This window comes from Triticum dicoccoides, chromosome 5A (assembly GCF_002162155.2).
Source record: "Triticum dicoccoides isolate Atlit2015 ecotype Zavitan chromosome 5A, WEW_v2.0, whole genome shotgun sequence".
NCBI lineage: Eukaryota > Viridiplantae > Streptophyta > Magnoliopsida > Poales > Poaceae > Triticum > Triticum dicoccoides.
The window spans coordinates 576,350,057-576,374,994 of NC_041388.1; the positions used below are offsets into that span (position 1 = coordinate 576,350,057).

At 45.6% G+C, this 24,938-nt stretch overlaps 3 protein-coding genes across 5 annotated transcripts in view; all 3 read right to left on the minus strand.

Moving 5' to 3' along the window:
• LOC119302965 (protein DETOXIFICATION 16-like) overlaps positions 1-9,059 on the minus strand; it is a 43,344-nt gene extending 34,285 nt beyond the window's left edge. Inside the window, exon 1 of the mRNA XM_037580029.1 lies at positions 8,932-9,059. The gene's annotated coding sequence lies outside the window, so the exon portion shown is untranslated. The remainder of the gene's footprint in view (positions 1-8,931) is intronic.
• Positions 1-10,424, minus strand: part of LOC119302963 (protein DETOXIFICATION 16-like) — a 45,667-nt gene extending 35,243 nt beyond the window's left edge. The window contains exons 1-10 of one of the 3 annotated variants that reach the window (XM_037580026.1): positions 9,998-10,424; positions 9,221-9,330; positions 8,864-9,141; positions 8,210-8,754; positions 8,036-8,122; positions 7,903-7,959; positions 7,562-7,800; positions 7,246-7,364; positions 7,050-7,136; positions 6,794-6,931 (exon numbers count right to left, since the gene is read on the minus strand). In XM_037580026.1, the coding sequence (XP_037435923.1) occupies positions 6,872-6,931; positions 7,050-7,136; positions 7,246-7,364; positions 7,562-7,800; positions 7,903-7,959; positions 8,036-8,122; positions 8,210-8,754; positions 8,864-9,118 (1,449 nt within the window). In that variant the 5' untranslated portion in view covers positions 9,119-9,141; positions 9,221-9,330; positions 9,998-10,424 and the 3' untranslated portion in view covers positions 6,794-6,871. Of the gene's footprint in view, positions 1-5,269; positions 5,390-6,619; positions 6,932-7,049; positions 7,137-7,245; positions 7,365-7,561; positions 7,801-7,902; positions 7,960-8,035; positions 8,123-8,209; positions 8,755-8,863; positions 9,142-9,220; positions 9,331-9,997 lie in introns of those variants that run through there. The other 2 variants (XR_005147805.1, XM_037580025.1) reach the window with 2 other exon arrangements.
• On the minus strand, positions 1,549-4,248 carry LOC119302964 (protein DETOXIFICATION 16-like). The gene is made up of 8 exons (XM_037580027.1): positions 3,963-4,248; positions 3,311-3,855; positions 3,136-3,222; positions 3,005-3,061; positions 2,664-2,902; positions 2,351-2,469; positions 2,139-2,225; positions 1,549-2,017 (listed from the first exon to the last, which is right to left on the minus strand). The coding sequence occupies exons 1-8, from the start codon at positions 4,215-4,217 to the stop codon at positions 1,958-1,960; spliced, it is 1,449 nt and encodes a 482-aa protein (XP_037435924.1). The 5' UTR covers positions 4,218-4,248; the 3' UTR covers positions 1,549-1,957.
• Positions 10,425-24,938: the final 14,514 nt, after the last annotated feature.

A 24,938-nucleotide genomic window follows, 5' to 3' on the forward strand; every position in this document is an offset into this window, starting at 1 on the left:
GTCCACCCCCGATAGGATCGCGTATGTGGAGGTCGTGAACAACATCTCTAAGTTTTTTCTGTTACTAGGAAATATGCCCATGTGTTGTAACAGGGGCATATATATTCCTCTCTCTACTTTTATTAACTTCTCTATCTACTGAAATTCGCCGCATCAATTGATACGTACAATTTCTAATTATACACACAATAGTAGTTCCTAGTGCAATGTACCAGACTAGACAATAACTAGTGCTCAAGCCTAAGCAATGCAAATATCCATTGTAGATATACCATAGGGAACAAGAAACGCAAATCAACATACATAGCACAAAACGATTGATCTTGAAGTGCAAAGGACACAAGGGTCCCTCAGACTCCCATGGGAGTTTTGATGTATTCCCCGGTTCCCCATTAAATGTAAAATTTGATGCTGGTTAAGAACAAAAGTGACACAAATTCAGAGGAACGTCATAAAGGATATGTTTTTTTTGTTCAACTCAAACAAGTTGTCCATATAACATAGCACAATATCTTCTCTCCTATCCAAAAAATACTTTTCTCTCAAAAAGAAAACCTAAAAAACACTTAATGTTCCCCGTTCCCCCAAAAGACCGAAAACGAAAGACTCGCGTGAGTTCTAAAATTTGCATAGCAAAGGAAAGTCAAAAGTGACCCAACAAACTAATGCAATGTGCAATGCCCAAAAAGAAACCTAATGCAATGTGCACCAATTCACCCTTGCATAGCAAACATCAAGTGCGCTCAAGAGAAGGAGTAAACCAACGTTTATTAATTGGTTAATTGGTGATTTGGATGACCGATCGTGGAGAAGACCCCCTATGTACACAGACAGTGGATCAGTTTTTTGTTTTTTAGAACAAAGCATTTGATCAAGTGACAAATGTGTTTTATTGCTTCTTTTTTGGGCGGTGCTACGCATAGACCGGAGGATCTTTTTAAAAGATCCACCACCTCACGAGCCGTCGAATCTGATGCATTAAGTGATCGAGCATCACCTTTTATCATTTAACAGAGATCTTGTTACTTTTTGTTGCAACAGACGTCTTGTTCTAATTTTTATTTTTATTTTTTGCAATAGGGGTCTCATTGCAAATTTAATTTTTGTGCAACAAAGGTTTTACTATAGTTTTTGTAACAGAGACCTTGCTGCGGAAACTGGTCATAGCAGACAGTGAGCAATAAGCAGGGGTCACGTTGATCGAAAGAAAGAAAGAAAAAGAACCACTTGGGCAGGACACGTGTCGTACGAATGAGCCGGCGGATGCTCACGTGTGATCCGCCAGTTGATGCCAAGTGTTTTCCTTCTTTTTTAGGGAATGAGTTCTATTACTTGATAGGCCCCATCAGTTTGCCGATGTCATCCCGGTCCACTAAAATGGATTCTGCTTTTTTTAACTTGTCACAAATTCCATCGTCTGCCCAATACTTTTACCCCAAAACGTGTCACAAATTCATCATGTACTTGATCAAGTGATCCTTGGCAAATCTAGACGATGGAATTGCCTCCGCCCATATTCCACCACTTCCTTGTCGTTGGGCAGTGTAGTAATTCAGTTTTTCCACATCAGCGACCACCGAGACAAAACAACCTAATATTTTGTTACCAAGAAAATAATAATCTACTCTACTAAATTCTCAAAGGGAAAATGTTGCATCCATACTGCATATTTTCTAGTAAACACCACATTTTTTCTTCATTGATTTATTCCCTTATACCGTATCGACTGAGTGCCATGCCTTTGCCTGTGAGAACATCCATTCTATTTCTATCTCATGTGTTGGACAAAAATCACCAAAACAGACCATTCGTCGGGTGACATTTCCTTCAAGAAAGCGCCATGCTGGTGACATGGAGACTAAGTGATGACCAATTAATTCTTCACGAGTTCCTTGCCTCCTTTGCCCAGTCAGCGCCCTGGTCCTGGCCAAGAGCAATTGTGCATCTTGTTCCATGTTCATGATGTCATGTCTAGAGGTAGCGACGAATTGAAAACTCTGTCCTTTGCCTTGAGAGCCTACAGAGGAGAAATGGAAGATGATGAGCCACACACTACAAGAATTCGAGACACCGAGAAGCCGACCAATGGAACAAAGCGTATGCGTGGCAGATGTTTTGGTTTGATTTGCTTTGCCTACCTCTTTGTCCCAGTTGGTCCGCATGGTGATGGCCAGCAGCAGCAGCATCTGCACGATTAATCCGCAGATTATTCCAAACCACAGCCCCTGAAGTTCAGACCCATAAGTTAGTTTTGAGAGGTTTCTTCAGATGAGAAATATGTACAAGTGAAACTGCAACTTTCTGTATGGTATGGTATGTTATGGTATGGTGTGGGTGGTGAAATCAGTACCATTCCGCCAAGATGGAAGACAAAGGCAAAGCATAGCGCCGCTGGGATGCCGACAAGGTAGTATGCACTGAGATTGACACAAGCTCCAATCCTTTGCAGGCCACAGCCCCTAACGACACCTGGAATATCAAGTATATATACCACACGCTGCAATCAGTATCTTGAGAGTAATGTTCACCGAGATGCTACATATCGCTCATCAATGATGCTCATCGAAATGATACGAGGCAAGAAGATAGACTAGAGTAGAAATTCAGGAAATGGTCTGCAAGTACTTGGAACTTGTGTTATTTGGTGCATCATCTATATTTACCTGAAAGAACACATTGCATATCGTCGAAAATGATCGACACGGAAAGAAGCGGCATCATTCTTGCAATGTACTCCACCACCTCCTTCTCATTGCTGTATGCATACCCCCATAGATTGCGCACCGAGATCATAATAAGTCCTAACGTCACACCTGTCATGAGACCCAGAACCATGGTCACACGAGTAGCCAGACGGGCAGCTTCAGGTCGCCCAGCACCAAGCTCGTTTGAAACACGGGTGCTACAATGACAAGATACACGGTTTAATTGCCAAAGTGATTGTGCGATAAAGTTGTAGTGCAGCCATGGCAAAAGGTTATGAGGCTGAGTTGTTCAGTCGTACCTTATGGCTGCCCCAAGCCCGAAGGGGATCATGAATGTTAATGAAGCCGTGTTTAAGCTGCAAGCAGATCCACATTTCCCATCAGAACAGGGCATACAGAATGTGAAATACTCCATGAAAATGCAACTCACCAAATGGACAACACCGATGCCTCGAGCTTAGGATTTGCGAGAAGTCCGGAGAGAAGTACCAGCAGCTCAAACGACCACCACTCTAAGCTGTGCACATGTAGGATCAGGTTCAGTCGAAGATGGAACGCGGAAAAAAATCCACCTCCAAATCTGAGGGGCACAAACTTAAACTCACCAAACCATCAGTGCAGATGGCAGGGCAAGCTTCATGAAGCTGACGATGTCGTGAAACGCCTCCTTTGAGAGCCCTGTCCAGGTGCTCTTGCAGGATGGAGAGACCCTGATGTAGAGAGCCAAGATTGACACATTGGCCAGGTACGAGACAGCATTGGCCAGGGCAGCGCCCTTGTTGCCCAGCCCAAGCTTGTACACCAGCAACCAGCACACAAGCACGTGGCTCAGCGCCGTCACGCCTGCGCTCGCCATCACCGGGAGTACGATGCTTTGTGTCTGGAGGAATCGGACGTGGCACTGCAGCAGTCCGTAAGCGAACAGTGCCGGAATCATCCACCGGATGTAGCTCCCTGCCCCCATGGCAATCTCTGGGTCCTGGCCGAAGAGCAGGAGGATCTGCCCGGTGTACGCCCAGAGCACCGCAACCACAACACTCACCAGAGTGAGCACGAGGATCGCCCTCTGCTTGTAGATGCCGAGCTGATGGTACCGTTTTGCCCCGAAGGCTTGACCACACAGTGTGTCCAAGCTGCTCGCCATGCCAGCCTAAGATGATCATCAACAGATACAAAGAAAAAACCATTCAGGTAATCAGGTCGACGTCAGTTGTTCATCCATGAGGATCAAAACATGTAGGAGATGAATTGACATACCATCAAGCTGAAGCCGGTGACATTCGCAAAGGAGGTGGCGATGGAGGCACTCGAGAGGGCGAGCTCGCCGAGATGGCCGACAAACATGACCGATATCATCTGCACGACGTTCTGCAGCAGGCATCCGGCGATGAGGGGCCCGGCGAGGTAGAGCTGCTTCTTAACCTCAGTCACCACCAAGCTCTCCTTTGGCCCTCCTGTCTCCTCGGTGTCGCTTCTGCCCCCAACAAGGGGCTCCTCCATGGCTGGCAACATACTTGAAACTTGAAAGCTCTGGCTCTGAAGATGGTGGGTGAGGTGAGGGCGTATTTATCACGTATGTACCAATAATCAACCTCATCAATGCTGTATAGGCCCGCCACTGGAGGATTAATTCAGTAAGGAAGCCACGAGGAAACAGAGGAACTCGCTTGGCAGCCAAGTTGAACTGAACGTGCCCCTGAACCAGTCATTTTCAGCATGCCTGGGTCAAGTGGAGTACAGAATCTCATGTGATGTGAGACAAACGCGGCAGCTTGGCAGCCAAGTTCAAGATATCTGACATAATAAACTATCTGACGAGCAAGATTGAATGGAACAGTTAACAGCACATGCTCGATTATGGCCGGAGCCAGAGCCTATTATAGTCAAAAGTTGGAAAGCTACAGGCGTTGATGATTGCACTATTATAGTCAAAAGTTGGAAGCTCTCGTCGTCATGTGTCATATCTGGCCCATTCTTCCAAAAGAGTGAAGGAAAACATGTCTTCCAAATTTGTGTAGAAACTTCATAGGGCTATTTTTATTTTTTTTGTAGGGCTATTTTTAGGAAGAATGAAGTGCAAAAGAAATCACTGCACCAATGTAACGACATAGAAAAATGCACAAAAAGTACAACAAATAGTCATCTAAGATAGGGAGCAAATTTACAGAAATCCAAATCTGAAATGCAATGCAAGAGAAGAAGAAACAAAGAGTTGACAAAGAATGTCATATATAAAATGCACAAGAAGTAGAACAAATAATGATCTAAGATAGGGAGCAAATGTAGAGAAGTCCAAATCTGAAACGTAATGCAAGAGAAGAAGAAATAAAGACCTGACAGAATGGGCCAAAGGAACTTCTGAAGTCTAAAGTCCAGATCTGAAATCTGACGTGGTAAGTATTTCTCCATGCACCATAAGAAAGTTGGATCCATGTCTCAAATTTATGATCTGCTACACTTCCACAAGGCTTAACTGGAATTTAGAAACTAAATGGGAACGACCAAAACAGTTGAATGTCAATATACAAAAGTATGTGGCAGAAGCAAAGGCGAAAGTTGCCACTCTCATTCTGAATCAATTGCAGTTTGTGTCTCTTGAGAAACATGCATTTTAACTGATAAAAGCACACACCAGCAAGAAAAGTATTAGCATAACAATATTCAGCTGTTTATCCCGCTTTCCACTGCATCAACAACAAATGAAATCAGAAAATATACATCATTGTAGTGGAAAAAAAACACTGCGGTCTAGCATCTCAAGGAAAAAGAAGCAACATTTAAGGATACATGTAAATATGCTAGAGCAGAAAGAATACAAGGAATCAGTTGATACACTTGAGGAAACAAAGGCTATAAGGATCAAAATGTTGTCTAGCTTCAAGATTGTAAGGCTATTTACAGCCTACGTCACATCAACATGATCTGTCCAGATGTAAAGAGTCTGTCTTGAACAACATTGTACCGCGTATGCAGTTTATAATTCTTATGGAATTTAAAAATTAAGTAAATTTGAATTAGCAAGCCAGGATCAAATTCCAAAATTAACTACTCTATCAACTATACAATTCAAGACTGGACTTTGTTTTCGTAAACATAACCGTAAAGTAAGTCATTCCTCTTCACTTTGTTTTCGTAGAAACTGGGAACTGCCATTGCACTGTTTTTTTACTAACATCAGTGCATCTATTCTTTTCACTGCACTCTTCCTAGATGCCCACTCCCTGCAGATTACCATGTCCATCGGTAGAAAGAAATTAATGTAACATCAGAGATCACAAATAACAAGAGAAAAATAGCATGGGAGAAGAGAGGGAGAGCAAGATCATTGACCAGAGAGGGCATACATTCAGACTTGCAATATATTTTGGGATGCAGGGTGGCAAATCAGGACAAGGTGGACAAGGTGCACCTGCAGAGGTCTCGCCTCGCATCTGGTCATCTCTGTTCTCTGGCCGTCAGCTCTCTCCCTGGAACTGGTCCATCTCGAGCTAGGTGGCGGCGGTGTCAGATTGAGAGAGATGGCCGAGTGAGAAGAAGAGCTAGGGATTTGGCAGGATTTGGGTGAATTGGGGATTTTGACGGAGAACCGACGGCCATTTTTGCGGAAAAAAAACAAAACAATAACCTAAAGGGCCGCATCGAATAAAACGAGTCCCTCCTGTACGATTTTTCCTAGCCGACAAAATTCTGACAGTGTGTCCCACACTGAGTCAGCAAGCCAAGTAGGCCCATTACGGCTGGAAACGGGGACTGACCCATTTGCTCATGAAACAAACCAAAGTGACCATTTTTACACATTTTGGGACGTGTGGCCAATGTGCTCATCCCGCGAGAGTTCAATGATGAATGGTGCGTTTATCTCACGGACTTTCTAGTAAACACCACATTTTTGCTTTATTGATTTATTCCCATACCGTATCAAGTGAGTGGCATGCATTTGCCTGTAAAAACATCCATCCCATCTCATGCCTTCGACAAAAACCACCAAAACAGATCATTTCGTCGGGTGATGTTTCCATAGAGGAAGCGCCATGTTGGTGACATGGAGACGAAGCCTTGACCAATTCTAAATTCTTTAACTCTAAATTCTTAACGAGTTCCTTATCTCCTTTGCCCAACCAGCATCCTGGTCCTGGCCAAGAGCAATTATGCATCATGTTCCATGTTCATGTCGTCATGTCTAGAGGCAGAGACGAACTGAAAACTCTGTCCGTTGCCTTGAGAGCCTAGGGAGGAGAAATGGAAGATGATGAGCCACACGCTATAAGAATTCGAGACACCAAGAAGCCAACCGGCGAAATAATGCGTAATGCGTAGCAGAGGCTTTGGTTTGATTTGCCTTACCTCTTTATCCCAGTTGGTGCGCATGGTAATGCCCAGCAGCAGCAGCATCTGTACCACTATCCCGCAGATTATTCCGAACCACAGCCCCTGGAGTTCATACCATTACATATGTTTTGAGAGGTTTCTTCACATGAGAATGAAATAGAGGTGAAACTGCAACTTTCTGTATGCATGGTATGGGTGGTAAAATCAGTACCATGCCGCCAAGATGGTAGACAAAGGCAAAGCATAGCGCCGCTGGAATGCCGACAAGGTAGTATGCACTGAGATTGACACAAGCACCAACCCTTTGCAAGCCACAGCCCCTGACAATACCTGGAATATATCAAGTACCCCACTCTACGATCAGGTATCTTGAGAGTAATGTTCACCAAAATGCTACATATCATTCATCAATGATGTTCATCCAAATGATACGAGGCAAGAAGATAAGACTAGAGTTGAAATTCAGGAAATGGTCTTGCAAGCCAAGTACATGGAATTGTGTTATTTGGTGTATCGTCTATATTTACCTGAAAGAACGCATTGCAGATCGTCAAAAATGATCGACACAGAGAGAAGCGGCATCATTCTCGCAATGTACTCTGCCACCTCCTTCTCGTTGCTGTACGCATACCCCCATAGATTGCGCACCGAGATCATAATAAGTCCTAATGACACACCTGTCACGAGACCCAGAACCATGGTCACACGAGTAGCCAGACGGGCAGCTTCAGGTCGCCCAGCACCAAGCTCGTTTGAAACACGGGTGCTACAATGACAAGATACACAGTTTCATTGCCAAAATGACTGTACGATAAAGTAGTAGTGCAGGCATGGCAAAAGGTTATGAGACAGAGTTGTTCGGTCGTACCTTATGGCTGCCCCAAGACCGAAGGGGATCATGAATGCTAATGAAGATGTGTTCAAGCTGCAAGCAGTTCCATATTTCCCGTCAGTACAGGACATACAGAATGTGAAATACTCCCTGAAAAACTGCAACTCACCAAATGGACAACACCGATGCCTCCAGCTTGGGATTAGGGAGAAGTCCGGAGAGAAGTACCAGCAGCTCAAACGACCACCACTCTAGGCTGTGTACATGTAGGATCAGATTCAGTCGAAGATGGAGCGCGAAAAAAATCTACCTGCAAATCTGAGGGGCACAAACTAAAACTCACCAAACCATCAGCGCAGATGGCACGGCTAGCTTCATGAAGCTAAGGATGTCGTGAAACGCCTCCTTTGAGAGGCCTGTCCAGGTGCTCCTGCAGGATGGAGAGACCCTGATGTAGATAGCCAAGATTGACACATTGGCCAGGTATGAGATGCCATTGGCCAGGGCAGCGCCCTTGTTGCCCAGCCCAAGCTTGTACACCAGCAACCAGCACACAAGCACGTGGCTCAGCGCCGTGACGCCTGCGCTCGCCATCACCGGGAGGACGATATTCTGCGTCTGGAGGAACCGAACATGGCACTGCAGCAGTCCGTAAGCGAACAGTGCTGGAATCATCCACCGGATGTAGCTCCCTGCCCCCATGGCAATCTCTGGGTCCTGGCCGAAGAGCAGGAGGATCTGCCCGGTGTACGCCCAGAGCACGGCAACCACAACGCTCACCAGAGTGAGCACAAGGATTGCCCTCTGCTTGTAGATGCCAAGCAGATGGTACTGTCTTGCCCCGAAGGCTTGCCCACACAGTGTGTCCAAGCTGCTCGCCATGCCAGACTAAGATGATTACAAACAGATACAAGAGAAGATATTCAGGTTGATGTTAGTTGTTCATTCATGAAGATCAAAATATGTAGGAGAGGTGACGAATTCACATAAAATATACCAACAAGCTGAAGCCGGTGACACCGGCAAAGGAGGTGGCGATGGAGGCACTCGAGAGAGCGAGCTCACCGAGATGGCCGACAAACATGACCGATATCATCTGCACGACGCTCTGCAACAGGCATCCGACGACGAGGGGCCCGGCGAGGTACAGCTGCTTCTTAACCTCGGTCACCACCAAGCTCTCTTTTGCCCCTCCTGTCTCCTCAGTGCTGCTGTTGCCCCCAACAAGGGGCTCCTCCATGGCTGGCAACATACTTGAAATCTCACGCTCTGGCTCTGAAGAAGGTAGGTGTTAACAAGTGAAGTGGGGGTATATTTATCATGTTTGTGAAAGAATATACTAGTAGTAATCAACCTCAATAATGTTGTATAGGCCGGCCACTCGAGGACAAATTCAGTAAGGAACCAAGAGGAAACAGAGTTACTCGCTTGGCAGGCAAGCTGAACAAGTCAATTTCAGCGTGCCTGGGTCAAGTGGAGTAAAAGAATCTCGTCATGTCATGTTAGACAAAGGAGGCAGCTTGGTGGCCAAGTTCAAGAATAAACTATCTGACGAGCAAGATTGGATGGAACGATTAACAGCACATGCTCGATCAGCACATTTGCACATATTATAGTCAGAAATTGGAAAGTTGCAGGCGTTGATGATCTCACAGGTAACGAAATCAATCACTGCCGGCGGCCGGAGCCGCAATCGTCGTCATGTGTCATATCTGAACCCCTGACGTGCTACGACCTACTGTACTTGATGACGCATACACAAAAGGGAATTAATTTCTTAAGATGCACTGCCATCAAGGTATCAGTTAACCATCCGGCCGTGTTTGTTTCTGCTTTAGGCAGCAGAATTCTCATAGGAAAAATCAAAAGCTGAAACCAACAGCCATTTGGAATCAGCTTTGCCAGTGAAGCTGAATCTATATTCGGGCCATTTCCAGTGCAATTGCCTGAAGCACGTCCAAGTGTCCACGAGTGATTCGGAGCCAATTGTAGAAACAAACAGAGCCGGACAGATTTTCTCACAAGCTCGTTGTTTTCTCCTAAATCAGGCATGGGCAACAACAAATTTGGAGACTGTGATGTGAGAAAGGAAGAGAAGAGACCAGGAAAGGGTGTGGATAAAGAGGCGTACCGCAGCAGCGGCTCAGGCGGCCCCGGGGACGAAGTTGTCCCCGGCCGAGGAAGGCGGCGGCCATGGGGATGATGGAGTGATGCCATCGTATTGGGTCGGGCCGCTGAAGGGAGGAGGTGGGAGACTGGGGGAGGACGGGGTCCTGCCCGTCATGGACGCCCTCATCCCAGCTCCCGCCATGGAGGGCATCGACGCCTCGCCGTGGTCCAGCGTCGATGGTGGCTGCAGGTGTGGTGACGCCCGACGGCGGCGGGGCTGAGCAGATACGCGGCCGAGCTTAGGAGATCGAACAGCGGCGGGGCTGAGCAGATCGACGGCGGGGATGTGCAGGTAGGGTCGGGGAGAAGAGACGGAGGCGGCGTGCGGCACCGCCGGCGTCGGTCTCGGGCGAGAGAGCTCGAGAGGTGCGTTGACCTGACTACGTCGTGGGCGAATCGGCAGAGTTTTTTTTTCTGAGCGGTGAAAAACTTTAGTAAGATATCCACACGAATCTCGGCGTAAGATCAATAACTTAGGACATAGATGTGTAATATTTATGGCACATCTAGATATGTAATATTTATGACATATTTAGATATGCTTTACCAAAACTGAAAACTTTATTCAAGTCATGATATTCACGGGAATACAATATCTGATAGCACGGAATACAGTATCTGATAGCATATCAGACCATCAAACATGTCTACCAAATTCTAAAGTATATATTTTTCTCTCTTTTTTAGGCAATTCTAAAGTATAGATGCCTAGGTTTTTCGTGGTGAAACCAGCCCATCGGGTTTCAAGTTCTAAACTTACGATGCTCGCATTTTTCTGAATTTATTTCAAACTTTCCGGTGATATTCCTTAAATGGAAAAAGACGACCCCATCGACAATGGGGGCATTTGTCATGACTTCGTCAAGATAATGTGACGGTTCAGTTTTCCGGAGGTGCTCATAAAAGTAGGGTATGCGTGTGTTCATAGGGGTGTGTTCATGCTCTCGCATTGGTTGTCAAGGATTCGAGGGTTGTCATGTTTTCCGCTGCGTTGTAGTGGTTAATCAGGGGGTACGGGTAGCACACCTGTAGAGGTGGTCATGCTTCGACCGGGTGTCATGGCTACATCGACATGCATTCGTAGTCGGTGTTCAAGGGTGTCTGGCATCACAACCCTACATCTAAACCCAGTGTTCGACGGCAGCACGCCTAGAGTGGCGCTGTTCGGGGATTTCATGGATTCAACTCCACACTGGTAGGTGCTCGGGGTTTGTGATTCCCATGGACGCAATGGTGTGCATCTATGACGGTTTTGTGTTGCTTTTGCTAGGGATGCTGGCGAGGTATCAACCGCTAGAGTTATAGGTGGAGGAGCAGCAAAAGACCTTGTTATGTAGTTCTTTGCCATTGTATGTCTTCTTCTCCAATGACACTACCCACACACTCACCTGGATGTTTGGGAGTCGCCAGTGCTCTGCCTCTATGGCCAAGTTCTCCGAGGTCATTCCATATCAGTTTCTGGAGGAGGAGAATGAAGACTTTGGTCATGTCCATGAGGTTGGGCAGCGTCACATGGATGAGATTGTGTTTGCCTACAAATAGGAGAAGTCTTTTGTCACCAGTTCTATCAAGGAGTTGCTGCCAGTGTAATGATACTACTAGTGCTTGGGGCCCGCCATTGTGGGTCTCTTGACAGGAAGCTGTGCGTGTATTTCTTCCTCTCAAAGAAAATACCTCAATTTCATCTCAAAATTAAAAAGAAAACTTTCTCACAACACATGAACATCACATCCATCTCAAAAAGAAAAAGGAAAAGCCTAAAGAACATTCTTAGAATAAAAAACAAAAGTCTCACTTTCATCTTTCAAACATAATCTCCAAAAAAACTTTTCTCAAAAGGAAAAAAAGGCCTCAATTTTATCTTCCAAAAAGAATCAATTTTTTTTTCTTAATTTCATCTTCCAAAAAAATCAAAAAGTTTCTTGCCATGGCCAACCAGCATGCGCCACGTGGCTATGCTGGTTGGTCGCCATTCTCCCGTAGCTTAATGGGTTTGAAGCGTCACATCCTTAGGTACACTCTCAATCCTAAGGCCGGTGACTCACATAACATGAGGAGCTTGATGTTGGATATCTTCATGTAAATTCATGAGAAAAACGAAAGTGAATGTCTTGGACTTCACCTTCTATGAGCTTCGTCAATGTGTGCAGGAGAACAAGTCCTTGATATATGCTTCGTTCATTCAGGAATTGATTGAGTCTGTCTGCCTAGCAAGGTATATCTCTCAATACAAGACATCCATTATGTTGGGGATACTACCACCGGGCAGAAACCAGCTAGGAGAGGCCGGATTATCCCCATGATGATTGCTTTATTCAGAGGCCCATGAAGACAAGGATGGTGGCGCTTCAGGAAGGCCTAAGGCCCAAAGGCGGGTTAAGGCATGTAGACATAAACCGGCATGAATATGTAACTTGTATTGTAAGTTAGAAGGAATAGAGACCGATCTGGACACGTTTATGATTTGGCCTCGGGACTCTGTAAACCGGCAGGCGTTAACCTATGTATATAAAGGGACGACCCGTCAGCGGTTTAGGGACAGAGAACAACAACTCGAGAGCCAGGCAAAGCGGATTCGCTCCCTGGTCATCGAAACCCCAGCAATCCCATCACAACTAGACGTAGGCTTTTACCTTCATCGTAAGGAGCCGAACTAGTATAAACTCTCGTGTCCCTTGTCCGGTTTAACCCCTTTAAGCTAACCCGTAGCGATGGCTCCACGACTAAGTCCTTTCACGAGGACATCTGCCGTGACAAAACCACGACAGTTGGCGCCCATCGTGGGGCATCCGTCATGACTCTCCCCGTGTGGCGGCTTACGTTGAAGCTGAAAATGAGAAGGCACGTCAGGACTCACTGGACCTGTTAGATGAGGAGCGTGATCTCGCAGCGGCGCGGTTGGCGATTTATCAACAAGATCTCCAACGTTATCACAGCCGCCGGGTTAAGACCAGAACTTTTCAAGAGGGCGATCTGGTGCCCCGGCTCATCCAGGATCAGACTGATATGCACAAGTTATCCCCATCTTGGGAAGGACCTTTTGTGGTCAGTAAAAACCTGCACAACGGGTCATACTACCTTATCGATGTTCGAGAGCACAAAGTCTCATGCAAATCAGAGGAGGAGACCCAGCGGCCATGGAATATAGCTCTTCTTTGGCCTTACTATACTTGAGCCACATGCTCTTCTTATGTACATACTTATGACAATGTATATATTATATAATAAACCGGAGCCTCAGCTAAAGCGGGGTCTCTATTCTTTTTTTACATCATGTGTGGTTACATGGGGGCTTCTACTTACAAAGCGGAGTTCTATTCACCTGGCTTATAAAGCCACACAGATATAAAGGAAATCACTAGGGGGCTTGGTCGTATTCGAACCATAGCTACACCTCTTGATCGGCTTCAGGCCAAATAGGGAAATCACTAGGGGGCTTGGTTGTATTTACACCATAGCTACACCTCTTGATAGGTTTAAAGCCAAAAAGGAAATTATGTGGAACCAAAGAGAGTCTGTTGCAAAAAGCACAACTCAAACATAGGTACCCACTGAGCACAGCTCAAATATTACTTGGGGGCTCCTTGCTTCTCAAAGAACAACGAGCTTGCACCCTTGTAATAGGCTATCAAGCCAGGCTTGGAAGCCAGCTGTATTCACCTAAAACCCCGGGTTATCCTGCCTCTTTAAGTAAGCCACTCCGTCCAGGTAAACCTGGTATGACCCATCGAATGTTTGACAAGTCAATCTCATAGACCCTGAACTTGTCAAAGTTAAAACGATGATTGGTTAAATATTGAGGTCCATCTTAAAAGGCTTTGAAAAACGGTTTAACTCAGCGGCCTGGCAGCCCATGAAAAGCCTTGCATATTTCTTTTGTATTTGCTGTTTTAAACATCTTTTGATAAGGGATTTATGAATATTTTTTGATAAACCAGTGTCTATTACAACCCAGCATGGCTTTCAACATTAAGTTGTCAGTACATGGTCAGTTTTAGTCCGGCAATAATATTGCTCCGGTCTGGTTTGACTACAGGTCACCACAATTATATGCATAAACCGGTGTTTACCATCACCTGGAAAGATTTCGGTATGAACCGACAAGGAGGCAAGGAGTCATCAACACTCCAGATTGGTGTTATCACCTTTTGTTATAACAACAGTTGGTAAGCCAAACGAGATATACCACAGGTATCATATATTTTATATCTACATATTACAGCCTTGGTTCGGCATCCAGGCTATATATATGTTTGGGCACCATGACCCGTCCAGCGGTAAACCGCTAGGACACTTTCAAATTTTTTGCAGGAATAAGCTAAATAAAGCCACTATGGATTATGCATATAATAGATCCCAAAAGCATGGCGAGTTATCAATGTTAAGCAAAACAAGTATGCTCGATGGCATAAGCAGATAAGTATTTGAACTAGCCTATTACAAGGTGCTTTAGTGCCCACACAAGATAATTGTTTCAACAAGTTTGGCAAATGATTAAACCAGCTTTCAGATTAAGATTCTTCATCTAGACGGCTTGAAGATTGAGGGTCATCTTGAGCGGGTGCATTCTCCTCATCCCCACCCAGTCGCTGGAAATCAATCGATGACCAATCGATTCCAGTTAAGGCTTGAAAAACGGCTTCTTCATGAATTAGGTTGGAAGGGTTAATGTCAGGGGCATAAGTATGCTTACGAATCGGCAGAACAAGATCTTCTACATCATGAATCGACGCGGGTTGTCTTTTCCCCTCAACATCACAAACCGGTTGATAATGAGATAGATCCGTGTCATCCGCCAATTTGCTTGCTATAGGCCGCATTTCCTTTGTCAACCTTCGGAGATCGTCATTGTTGAAATCTGAACCGTCTTCCTTCACACCAGGATAACCTTTGCTGATATTTGCTGGTTCAAGATCTGGAATCCACGCCTTGGCCCGGATTAGCGCGGTCAGCGCACCTGACCTTGCGGCTGATCTCTTCAGTTCATCCAACCGGGCAGGCAGCAAGGCCAGCTTTTCGATGGTTTCTTTTATCAGCGTTGGAGGAGGCTTGTTATAAGCTGTAGTGCAAATGGCTTGCTGGGATCTAGAATACATCTGTTCTATCAAAGTATAGGCCGCTTTAAGCTTCATCCGCATGTTGGAGCCCAGATGAGTGATACGGGTCCCTGTTGCTACCTCTTGAGCACTGCGTTGGTTTTCCCCGAAGAGGAAGGGATGATGCAGCAAAGTAGCGTAAGTATTTTCCTCGGTTTTTGAGAACCAAGGTATCAATCCAGTAGGAGGCTACGCGCGAGTCCCTCGTACCTGCACAAAACAAATAAATCCTCGCAACCAACGCAAATAGGGGTTGTCAATCCCTATAAGGCCACTTATGAGAGTGAGATCTGATAGATATGATAAGATAATATTTTTGGTATTTTTATGATAAAGATGCAAAGTAAAATAAAGGCAAAGTAAATAGCAAAGGAGATAACTAAGTAGTAGGAGATTAATATGATGAAGATAGACCCGGGGGCCATAGGTTTCACTAGTGGCTTCTCTCGAGAGCATAAGTATTCTACGGTGGGTGAACAAATTACTGTTGAGCAATTGACAGAATTGAGCATAGTTATGAGAATATCTAGGTATGATCATGTATATAGGCAGCACGTCCGAGAGAAGTAGACTGACTCCTGCCTGCATCTACTACTATCACTCCACTCATCGACCGCTATCCAGCATGCAGCTAGAGTATTAAGTTAAAAATAGAGTAACGCCTTAAGCAAGATGACATGATGTAGAGGGATAGACTCATGCAATATGAAGAAAACCCCATCTTGTTATCCTCGATAGCAACAATACAATACGTGCCTTGCTGCCCCTACTGTCACTGGGAAAGGAAACCGCAAGATTGAACCCAAAGCTAAGCACTTCTCCCATTGCAAGAAAGATCAATCTAATAGGCCAAACCAAACTGATAATTCGAAGAGACTTGCAAAGATAACCAATCATACATAAAAGAATTCAGAGAAAATTCAAATATTATTCATAGATAGACTTGATCATAAACCCACAATTCATCGGTCTCAACAAACACACCGCAAAAAGAAGATTACATCGAATAGTTCTCCACAAGAGAGGGGGAGAACATTGTATTGAGATCCAAAAAGAGAGAAGAAGCCATCTAGCTACTAACTATGGACCCGTAGGTCTGAGGTGAACTACTCACACTTCATCGGAGGGGCTATGGTGTTGATGTAGAAGCCCTCCGTGATCGATGCCCCCTCCGGCGGAGCTCCGAAAGAGGCCCCAAGTGTTGGAAATATTCCCTAGAGGCAATAATAAAATGGTTATTATTATATTTCTTTGTTCATGATAATTGTCTATTGTCCATGCTATAATTGTGTTATCCGGAAATCGTAATACATGTGTGCATACATAGACCACAACACGTCCCTAGTGAGCCTCTAGTTGACTAGCTCGTTGATCAAAAGATAGTCATGGTTTCCTGACTATGGACATTGGATGTCATTGATAACGGGATCACATCATTAGGAGAATGATGTGATGGACAAGACCCAATCCTAAGCATAGCTTAAAGATCGTGTAGTTCGTTTGCTATAGCTTTTCCAAATGTCAAGTATCATTTCCTTAGACCATGAGATTGTGCAACTCCCGGATACCGTAGGAGTGCTTTGGGTGTGCCAAACGTCACAACGTAACTGGGTGACTATAAAGGTACACTACGGGTATCTCCGAAAGTGTCTGTTGGGTTGGCATGAATCAAGACTGGGATTTGTCACTCCGTATGACGGAGAGGTATCTCTGGGCCCACTCGGTAATGCATCATCATAATGAGCTCAATGTGACCAAGTGGTTGATCACGGGATCATGCATTATGGTATGAGTAAAGTGACTTGCCGATAACGAGATTGAACGAGGTATTGGGATACCGACGATCGAGTCTCGGCCAAGTAACGTACCGATTGACAAAGGGAATTGTATACGGGATTGACTGAATCCTCGACATCGTGGTTCATCCGATGAGATCATCGAGGAGCATGTTGGAGCCAACATGGGTATCCATATCCCGCTGTTGGTTATTGATCGGAGAGTCGTCTCGGTCATGTCTGCGTGTCTCCCGAACCCGTAGGGTCTACACACTTAAGGTTCAGTGATGCTAGGGTTGTTGAGATATTAGTATACGGTAATCCGAAAGTTGTTCGGAGTCCCGGATGAGATATCGGACGTCACGAGGAGTTCCGGTATGGTCCGGAGGTGAAGATTTATATATAGGAAGTCAAGTTTCGGCCATCGGGAAAGTTTCCGGGGTAATCGGTATTGTACCGGGACCAACGGAAGGGTCCCGGGGGTCCACCGGGTGGGGCCACCTATCCCGGAGGGCCCCATGGGCTGAAGTGGGAGGGGAACCAGCCCCTAGTGGGCTGGTGCGCCCCCCATGGGCCTCCCCCTGTGCCTAGGGTTGGAAACCCTAGGGGTGGGGGGCGCCCCACTTGGCTTGGGGGGCACTCCACCCCCCTTGGCCGCCGCCCCCCTAGGGTCCTATATATAGTGGGGGGAGGGAGGGCAGCCGCAACCTAGCCCCTGGCGCCTCCCTCTCCCTCTCGTGACACTTCTCCCTCTCCCTGAGCTTGGCGAAGCCCTGCCGAGATCACCGTTGCTTCCACCACCACGCCGTTGTGCTGCTGGATCTCCATCAACCTCTCCTTCCCCCTTGCTGGATCAAGTTGGAGGAGACGTCTTCCCAACCGTACGTGTGTTGCACGCGGAGGTGCCGTCCGTTCGGCGCTAGGTCATCGGTGATTTGGATCACGACGAGTACGACTCCATCAACCCCGTTCTCTTGAATGCTTCCGCTCGCGATCTACAAGGGTATGTAGATGCACTCCCCTCTCCCTCGTTGCTAGATGACTCCATAGATTGATCTTGGTGATGCGTAGAAAATTTTAAAATTCTGCTACGTTCCAACAGTGGCATCATGAGCTAGGTCTATGCGTAGTTTCTATGCACGAGTGGAACACAAAGCAGTTGTGGGCGTCGATATTGTCAATTTACTTGCCGTTACTAGTCTTATCTTGATTCAGCGGCATCGTGGGATGAAGCGGCCCGGACCGACCTTACACGTATGCTTACGTGAGACTGGTTCCACCGATTGACATGCACTAGTTGCATAAGGTGGCTGGCGGGTGTCTGTCTCTCCCACTTTAGTCGGATTGGATTCGATGAAAAGGGTCCTTATGAAGGGTAAATAGAAATTGGCATATCACGTTGTGGTTTTGGCGTAGGTAAGAAACGTTCTTGCTAGAAACCTATAGCAGCCACGTAAAAACTTGCAACAACAATTAGAGGACGTCTAACTTGTTTTTGCAGCATGTGTCGTGTGATGTGATATGGCCAAAAGGATGTGATGAATGATATGTGTGATGTATGAGATTGATCATGTTCTTGTAATAGGAATCACGACTTGCATGTCGATGAGCATGACAACCGGCAGGAGCCATAGGAGTTGTCTTAATTTATTTATGACCTGCGTGTCAACATAAACGTCATGTAATTACTTTACTTTATTGCTAAAGCGTTAGCCATAGTAGTAGAAGTAATAGATGACAAGACAACTTCAAGAAGACACGATGATGGAGATCATGATGATGGAGATCATGGTGTCATGCCGGTGACAACGATGATCATGGAGCACCGAAGATGGAGATCAAAAGGAGCAAATGATAATTGCCATATCATGTCACTATTTGATTGCAGGTGATGTTTATCATGTTTTACATCTTATTTGCTTAGAACGACGGTAGCTTAAATAAGATGATCCCTCGTAATAATTTCAAGAAAGTGTTCCCCCTAACTGTGCACCGTTGCGAAGGTTCGTTGTTTCAAAGCACCACGTGATGATCGGGTGTGATAGATTCTAACGTTCGAATACAACAGGTGTAAGCCAGATTTGCACACGCAATACACTTAGGTTGACTTGACGAGCCTAGCATGTACAGACATGGCCTCGGAACACGGAAGACCGAAAGGTCGAGCATGAGTCGTATAGAAGATACGATCAATATGAAGATGTTCACCGATGTTGACTAGTCCGTCTCACGTGATGATTGGACACGGCCTAGTTGACTCGGATCATGTTTCACTTAGATGACTAGAGGGATGTCTATCTGAGTGGGAGTTCATTGAATAATTTGATTAGATGAACTTAATTATCATGAACTTAGTCAAAAATCTTTACATTATGTCTTGTAGATCAAATGGCCCACGCTAATGTTGCCCTCAACTTCAACGCGTTCCTAGAGAAAACCAAGCTGAAAGATGATGGCAGCAACTATACGGACTGGGTCTGGAACCTGAGGATCATCCTCATAGCTGCCAAGAAAGATTATGTCCTAGAAGCACCGCTAGGCGACGCACCCATCCCAGAGAACCAAGACGTTATGAACGCTTGGCAGTCACGTGCTGATGATTACTCCCTCGTTCAGTGCGGCATGCTTTACAGCTTAGAACCGGGTCTCCAAAAGCGTTTTGAGCGACACGGAGCATGTGAGATGTTGGAAGAGCTGAAAATGGTTTTCCAAGCTCATGCCCGGGTCGAGAGATATGAAGTCTTCGACAAGTTCTTTAGTTGTAAGATGGAGGAAAACAGTTCTATCAGTGAGCACATACTCAAAATGTCTGGGTTGCATAACCGCTTGACTCAGCTGGGAGTTAATCTCCCGGATGACGCGGTCATTGACAGAATCCTTCAGTCGCTTCCACCGAGCTACAAGAGCTTTGTGATGAACTTCAATATGCAGGGGATGGAAAAGACCATTCCTGAGGTATATTCAATGCTGAAATCAGCGGAGGTGGAAATCAAAAAGGAACATCAAGTGTTGATGGTGAATAAAACCACTAAGTTCAAGAAAGGCAATGGTAAAAAGAACTTCAAGAAGGACGGCAAGGGAGTTGCCGCGCCCGGTAAGCAAGCTGCCAGGAAGAAGCCAAAGAATGGACCCAAGCCCGAGACTGAGTGTTTTTATTGCAAGGGAAGTGGTCACTGGAAGCGGAACTGCCCGAAATACTTAGCGGACAAGAAGGCCGGCAACACTAAAGGTATATGTGATATACATGTAATTGATGTGTACCTTACCAGTACTCGTAGTAGCTCCTGGGTATTTGATACCCATGCGGTTGCTCACATTTGTAACTCAAAGCAGGAGCTGCGGAATAAGCGGAGACTGGCGAAGGACGAGGTGACGATGCGCGTCGGGAATGGTTGCAAGGTCGATGTGATCGCCGTCGGCATGCTGCCTCTACATTTACCTATGGGATTAGTTTTAAACCTCAATAATTGTTATTTAGTGCCAGCTTTGAGCATGAACATTGTATCAGGATCTTGTTTAATTCGAGATGGCTACTCATTTAAATCCGAGAATAATGGTTGTTCTATTTATATGAGAGATATGTTTTATGGTCATGCTCCGCTGGTGAATGGTTTATTCTTAATGAATCTCGAGCGTAATGTTACACATATTCATAGTGTGAATACCAAAAGATGTAAGGTTGATAATGATAGTCCCACATACTTGTGGCACTGCCGCCTTGGTCACATAGGTGTCAAACGCATGAAGAAGCTCCATGCAGATGGACTTTTGGAGTCTCTTGATTACGAATCATTTGACACGTGCGAACCACGCCTCATGGGTAAAATGACCAAGACTCCGTTCCCAGGAACAATGGAGCGAGCAACCAACTTATTGGAAATCATACATACTGATGTGTGCGGTCCAATGAGTGTTGAGGCTCGCGGTGGCTATCGTTATGTTCTCACCCTCACCAATGACTTGAGTAGATATGGGTATGTCTACTTGATGAAACACAAGTCTGAGACCTTTGAAAAGTTCAAGGAATTTCAGAGTGAGGTTGAGAATCAACGTGACAGAAAAATAAAGTTCTTGCGATCAGATCGTGGGGGAGAATACTTGAGTCACGAATTTGACACGCACTTAAGGAAATGTGGAATAGTTTCACAACTCACGCCGCCTGGAACACCTCAGCGTAATGGTGTGTCCGAACGTCGTAATCGCACTCTATTGGATATGGTGCGATCTATGATGTCCCTTACCGATCTATTGCTGTCATTTTGGGGCTATGCTTTAGAGACTGCCGCATTCACTTTAAATAGGGCTCCATCGAAATCCGTTGAGACGACACCGTATGAATTATGGTTTGGGAAGAAACCTAAGCTGTCGTTTCTAAAAGTTTGGGGATGCGATGCTTATGTCAAGAAACTTCAACCTGAAAAGCTCGAACCCAAATCGGAAAAATGCGTCTTCATAGGATACCCTAAAGAAACTATTGGGTATACCTTCTACCTCAGATCCGAAGGCAAGATCTTTGTTGCCAAGAATGGATCCTTTCTAGAGAAAGAGTTTCTCTCGAAAGAAGTAAGTGGGAGGAAAGTAGAACTCGATGAAGTATTACCTCTTGAACCGGTAAGTGACGCAACTCAAGAAAATGTTCCTGAGGTGCCTGCACCGACTAGAGAGGAAGTTAATGATGATGATCATGAAACTTTAGATCAAGTTGCTACTGAACTTCGTAGGTCCACAAGGACACGTTCCGCACCAGAGTGGTACGGTAACCCTGTCCTGGAAATCATGTTGTTAGACAACGGTGAACCTTCGAACTATGAGGAAGCGATGGCGGGCCTAGATTCCAACAAATGGCTGGAAGCCATGAAATCCGAGATAGGATCCATGTATGAAAACGAGGTATGGACTTTGACTGACTTGCCCGATGATCGGCGAGCCATAGAAAATAAATGGATCTTTAGGAAGAAGACAGACGCGGATGGTAATGTAACCATCTATAAAGCTCGGCTTGTCGCTAAGGGTTATCGACAAGTTCAAGGGGTTGACTACAATGAGACTTTCTCACCCGTAGCGAAGCTGAAGTCCATCCGAATCATGTTAGCAATTGCCGCATTCTATGATTATGAGATATGGCAAATGGACGTCAAAACGGCATTCCTTAATGGTTTCCTTAAGGAAGAATTGTATATGATGCAGCCGGAAGGTTTTGTCGATCCTAAGAATGCTAACAAGGTGTGCAAGCTCCACGCTCGATCTATGGGCTGGTGCAAGCATCTCGGAGTTGGAACATTCGTTTTGATGAGATGATCAAAGCGTTTGGGTTTACGCAGACTTATGGAGAAGCCTGTATTTACAAGAAAGTGAGTGGGAGCTCTGTAGCATTTCTCATATTGTATGTGGATGACATACTGTTGATGGGAAATGATATAGAATTCTTGGAAAGCATAAAGGCCTACTTGAACAAGTGTTTTTCAATGAAGGACCTTGGAGAAGCTGCTTATATATTAGGCATCAAGATCTATAGAGATAGATCGAGACGCCTCATTGGTCTTTCACAGAGTACGTACCTTGACAAGATATTGAAGAAGTTCAATATGGACCAGTCAAAGAAGGGGTTCTTGCCTGTGTTGCAAGGAATGAGATTGAGCACGGCTCAATGCCCGACCACGGCAGAAGATAGAGAAAAGATGAGTGTCGTCCCCTATGCCTCGGCCATAGGGTCTATCATGTATGCTATGATGTGTACCAGACCTGATGTAAACCTTGCCGTAAGTTTGGTAGGAAGGTACCAGAGTAATCCCGGCATGGAACACTAGATAGCGGTCAAGAATATCCTGAAGTACCTGAAGAGGACTAAGGATATGTTTCTCGTTTATGGAGGTGACGAAGAGCTCGTCGTAAAGGGTTACGTCGATGCTAGCTTCGACACAGATCTGGATGACTCTAAGTCACAAACCGGATACGTGTATATTTTGAATGGTGGGGCAGTAAGCTGGTGTAGTTGCAAGCAAAGCGTTGTGGCGGGATCTACATGTGAAGCAGAGTACATGGCAGCCTCGGAGGCAGCACAAGAAGCAATCTAGGTGAAGGAGTTCATTACCGACCTAGGAGTCATTCCCAATGCGTCAGGCCCGATGACTCTCTTCTGTGACAACACTGGAGCTATTGCCCTTGCCAAGGAGCCCAGGTTTCACAGGAAGACCAGGCATATCAAGCGTCGCTTCAACTCCATTCGTGAAAGTGTTCAAAATGGAGACATAGATATTTGTAAAGTACATACGGACCTGAATGTGGCAGATCCATGGACTAAACTGTTGGGTTTCGTAGTAATTTCAAAAATTTCCTACGCACACGCAAGATCATGTGATGCATAGCAACGAGGGGAGAGTGTTGTCTACGTACCCAACGCAGACCGACTGCGGAAGCGATGACACGACGTAGAGGAAGTAGTCGTACGTCTTCACGATCCAACCGATCAAGCACCGAAACTACGGCACCTCCGAGTTCGAGCACACGTTCAGCTCGATGACGATCCCCGGACTCCGATCCAGCAAAGTGTCGGGGAAGAGTTCTGTCAGCACGACGGCGTGGTGACGATCTTGATGAACTACAGCAGTAGGGCTACGCCTAAACTCCGCTACAGTATTATCGAGGTATATGGTGGCAGGGGGCACCGCACACGGCTAAGGAATAGATCACGTGGATCAACTTGTTGTCTTTGGTGCTAGCCCTGCCACTCTATTTATATGTTGAGCCCCGGGGTCGAAACTTGGAGCAAAAGCCTCCTCAAAGTCGGTTTTTCCCGAAAGGCAAGAGTCCCACTCGGACTCCAGGACCAAACGCCACAATCCTTGGCGTCTGGCCCAGACGCCATGGGCCTCGGCGTCTGGCCCAGGGCCAGACGCCAGGGTCTCCGGCGTTTGGCCCCCTGGCCTCCGCAAAACTCCTTTTGCACCGATCTAAAGCCTCATGGGCTTGACCCCTTAGCCTAACCATATCATCCAATATATGAATCTTTACGTCTCGACCATTTTGAGACTCCTCGTCATGTCCCCGACCTCATCCGGGACTCCGAACTCCTTCGGTTCATCAAAACATGTAAACTCATAATATAACTGTCATCGTAACCTTAAGCGTGCGGACCCTACGGGTTCGAGAACAATGTAGACATGACCGAGACACGTCTCCGGTCAATAACCAATAGCGGGACCTGGATGCCCATATTGGCTCCTACATATTCTACGAAGATCTTTATCGGTCAGACCGCATAACAACATACGCTGTTCCCTTTGTCATCGGTATGTTACTTGCCCGAGATTCGATCGTCGGTATCCAATACCTAGTTCAATCTCGTTACTGGCAAGTCTCTTTACTCGTTCCGTAATACATCATCTCACAACTAACATATTAGTTGCAGTGCTTGCAAGGCTTATGTGATGTGCATTACCGAGAGGGCCCAGAGATACCTCTCCGACAATCGGAGTGACAAATCCTAATCTCGAAATATGCCAACCCAACATCTACTTTTGGAGACACCTGTAATGCTCCTTTATAATCACCCAGTTACGTTGTGACGTTTGGTAGCACCCAAAGTGTTCCTCCGGCAAACGGGAGTTGCATAATCTCATAGTCATAGGAACATGTATAAGTCATGAAGAAAGCAATAGCAACATACTAAACGATCAGGTGCTAAGCTAATGGAATGGGTCATGTCAATCAGATCATTCAACTAATGATGTGATCTCGTTACTCAAATAACAACTCATTGTTCATGGTCAGGAAACATAACCATCTTTGATTAACGAGCTAGTCAAGTAGAGGCATACTAGTGACACTCTGGTTGTCTATGTATTCACACATGTATTATGTTTCCGGTTAATACAATTCTAGCATGAATAATAAACATTCATCATGAAATAAGGAAATAAATAATAACTTTATTATTGCCTCTAGGGCATATTTCCTTCAGTCTCCCACTTGCACTAGAGTCAATAATCTAGATCACATCACCATGTGATTAACATCGATAGTTCACATCATT

Coding starts and splice junctions, on each gene's coding strand:
- LOC119302964 (XM_037580027.1), bottom strand. CDS start 4,217: ATGTTGCCAGCCATGGAGGAGCCCCTTGTTGGGGGCAGAAGCGACACC. Junction 2,470..2,663: donor TATGCAATGTGTTCTTTCAG/GTAAATATAGAT, acceptor TTGATATTCCAG/GTGTCGTTAGGGGCTGTGGC. Junction 2,018..2,138: donor GGACCAACTGGGACAAAGAG/GTAGGCAAAGCA, acceptor TCTCCTCTGTAG/GCTCTCAAGGCAAAGGACAG.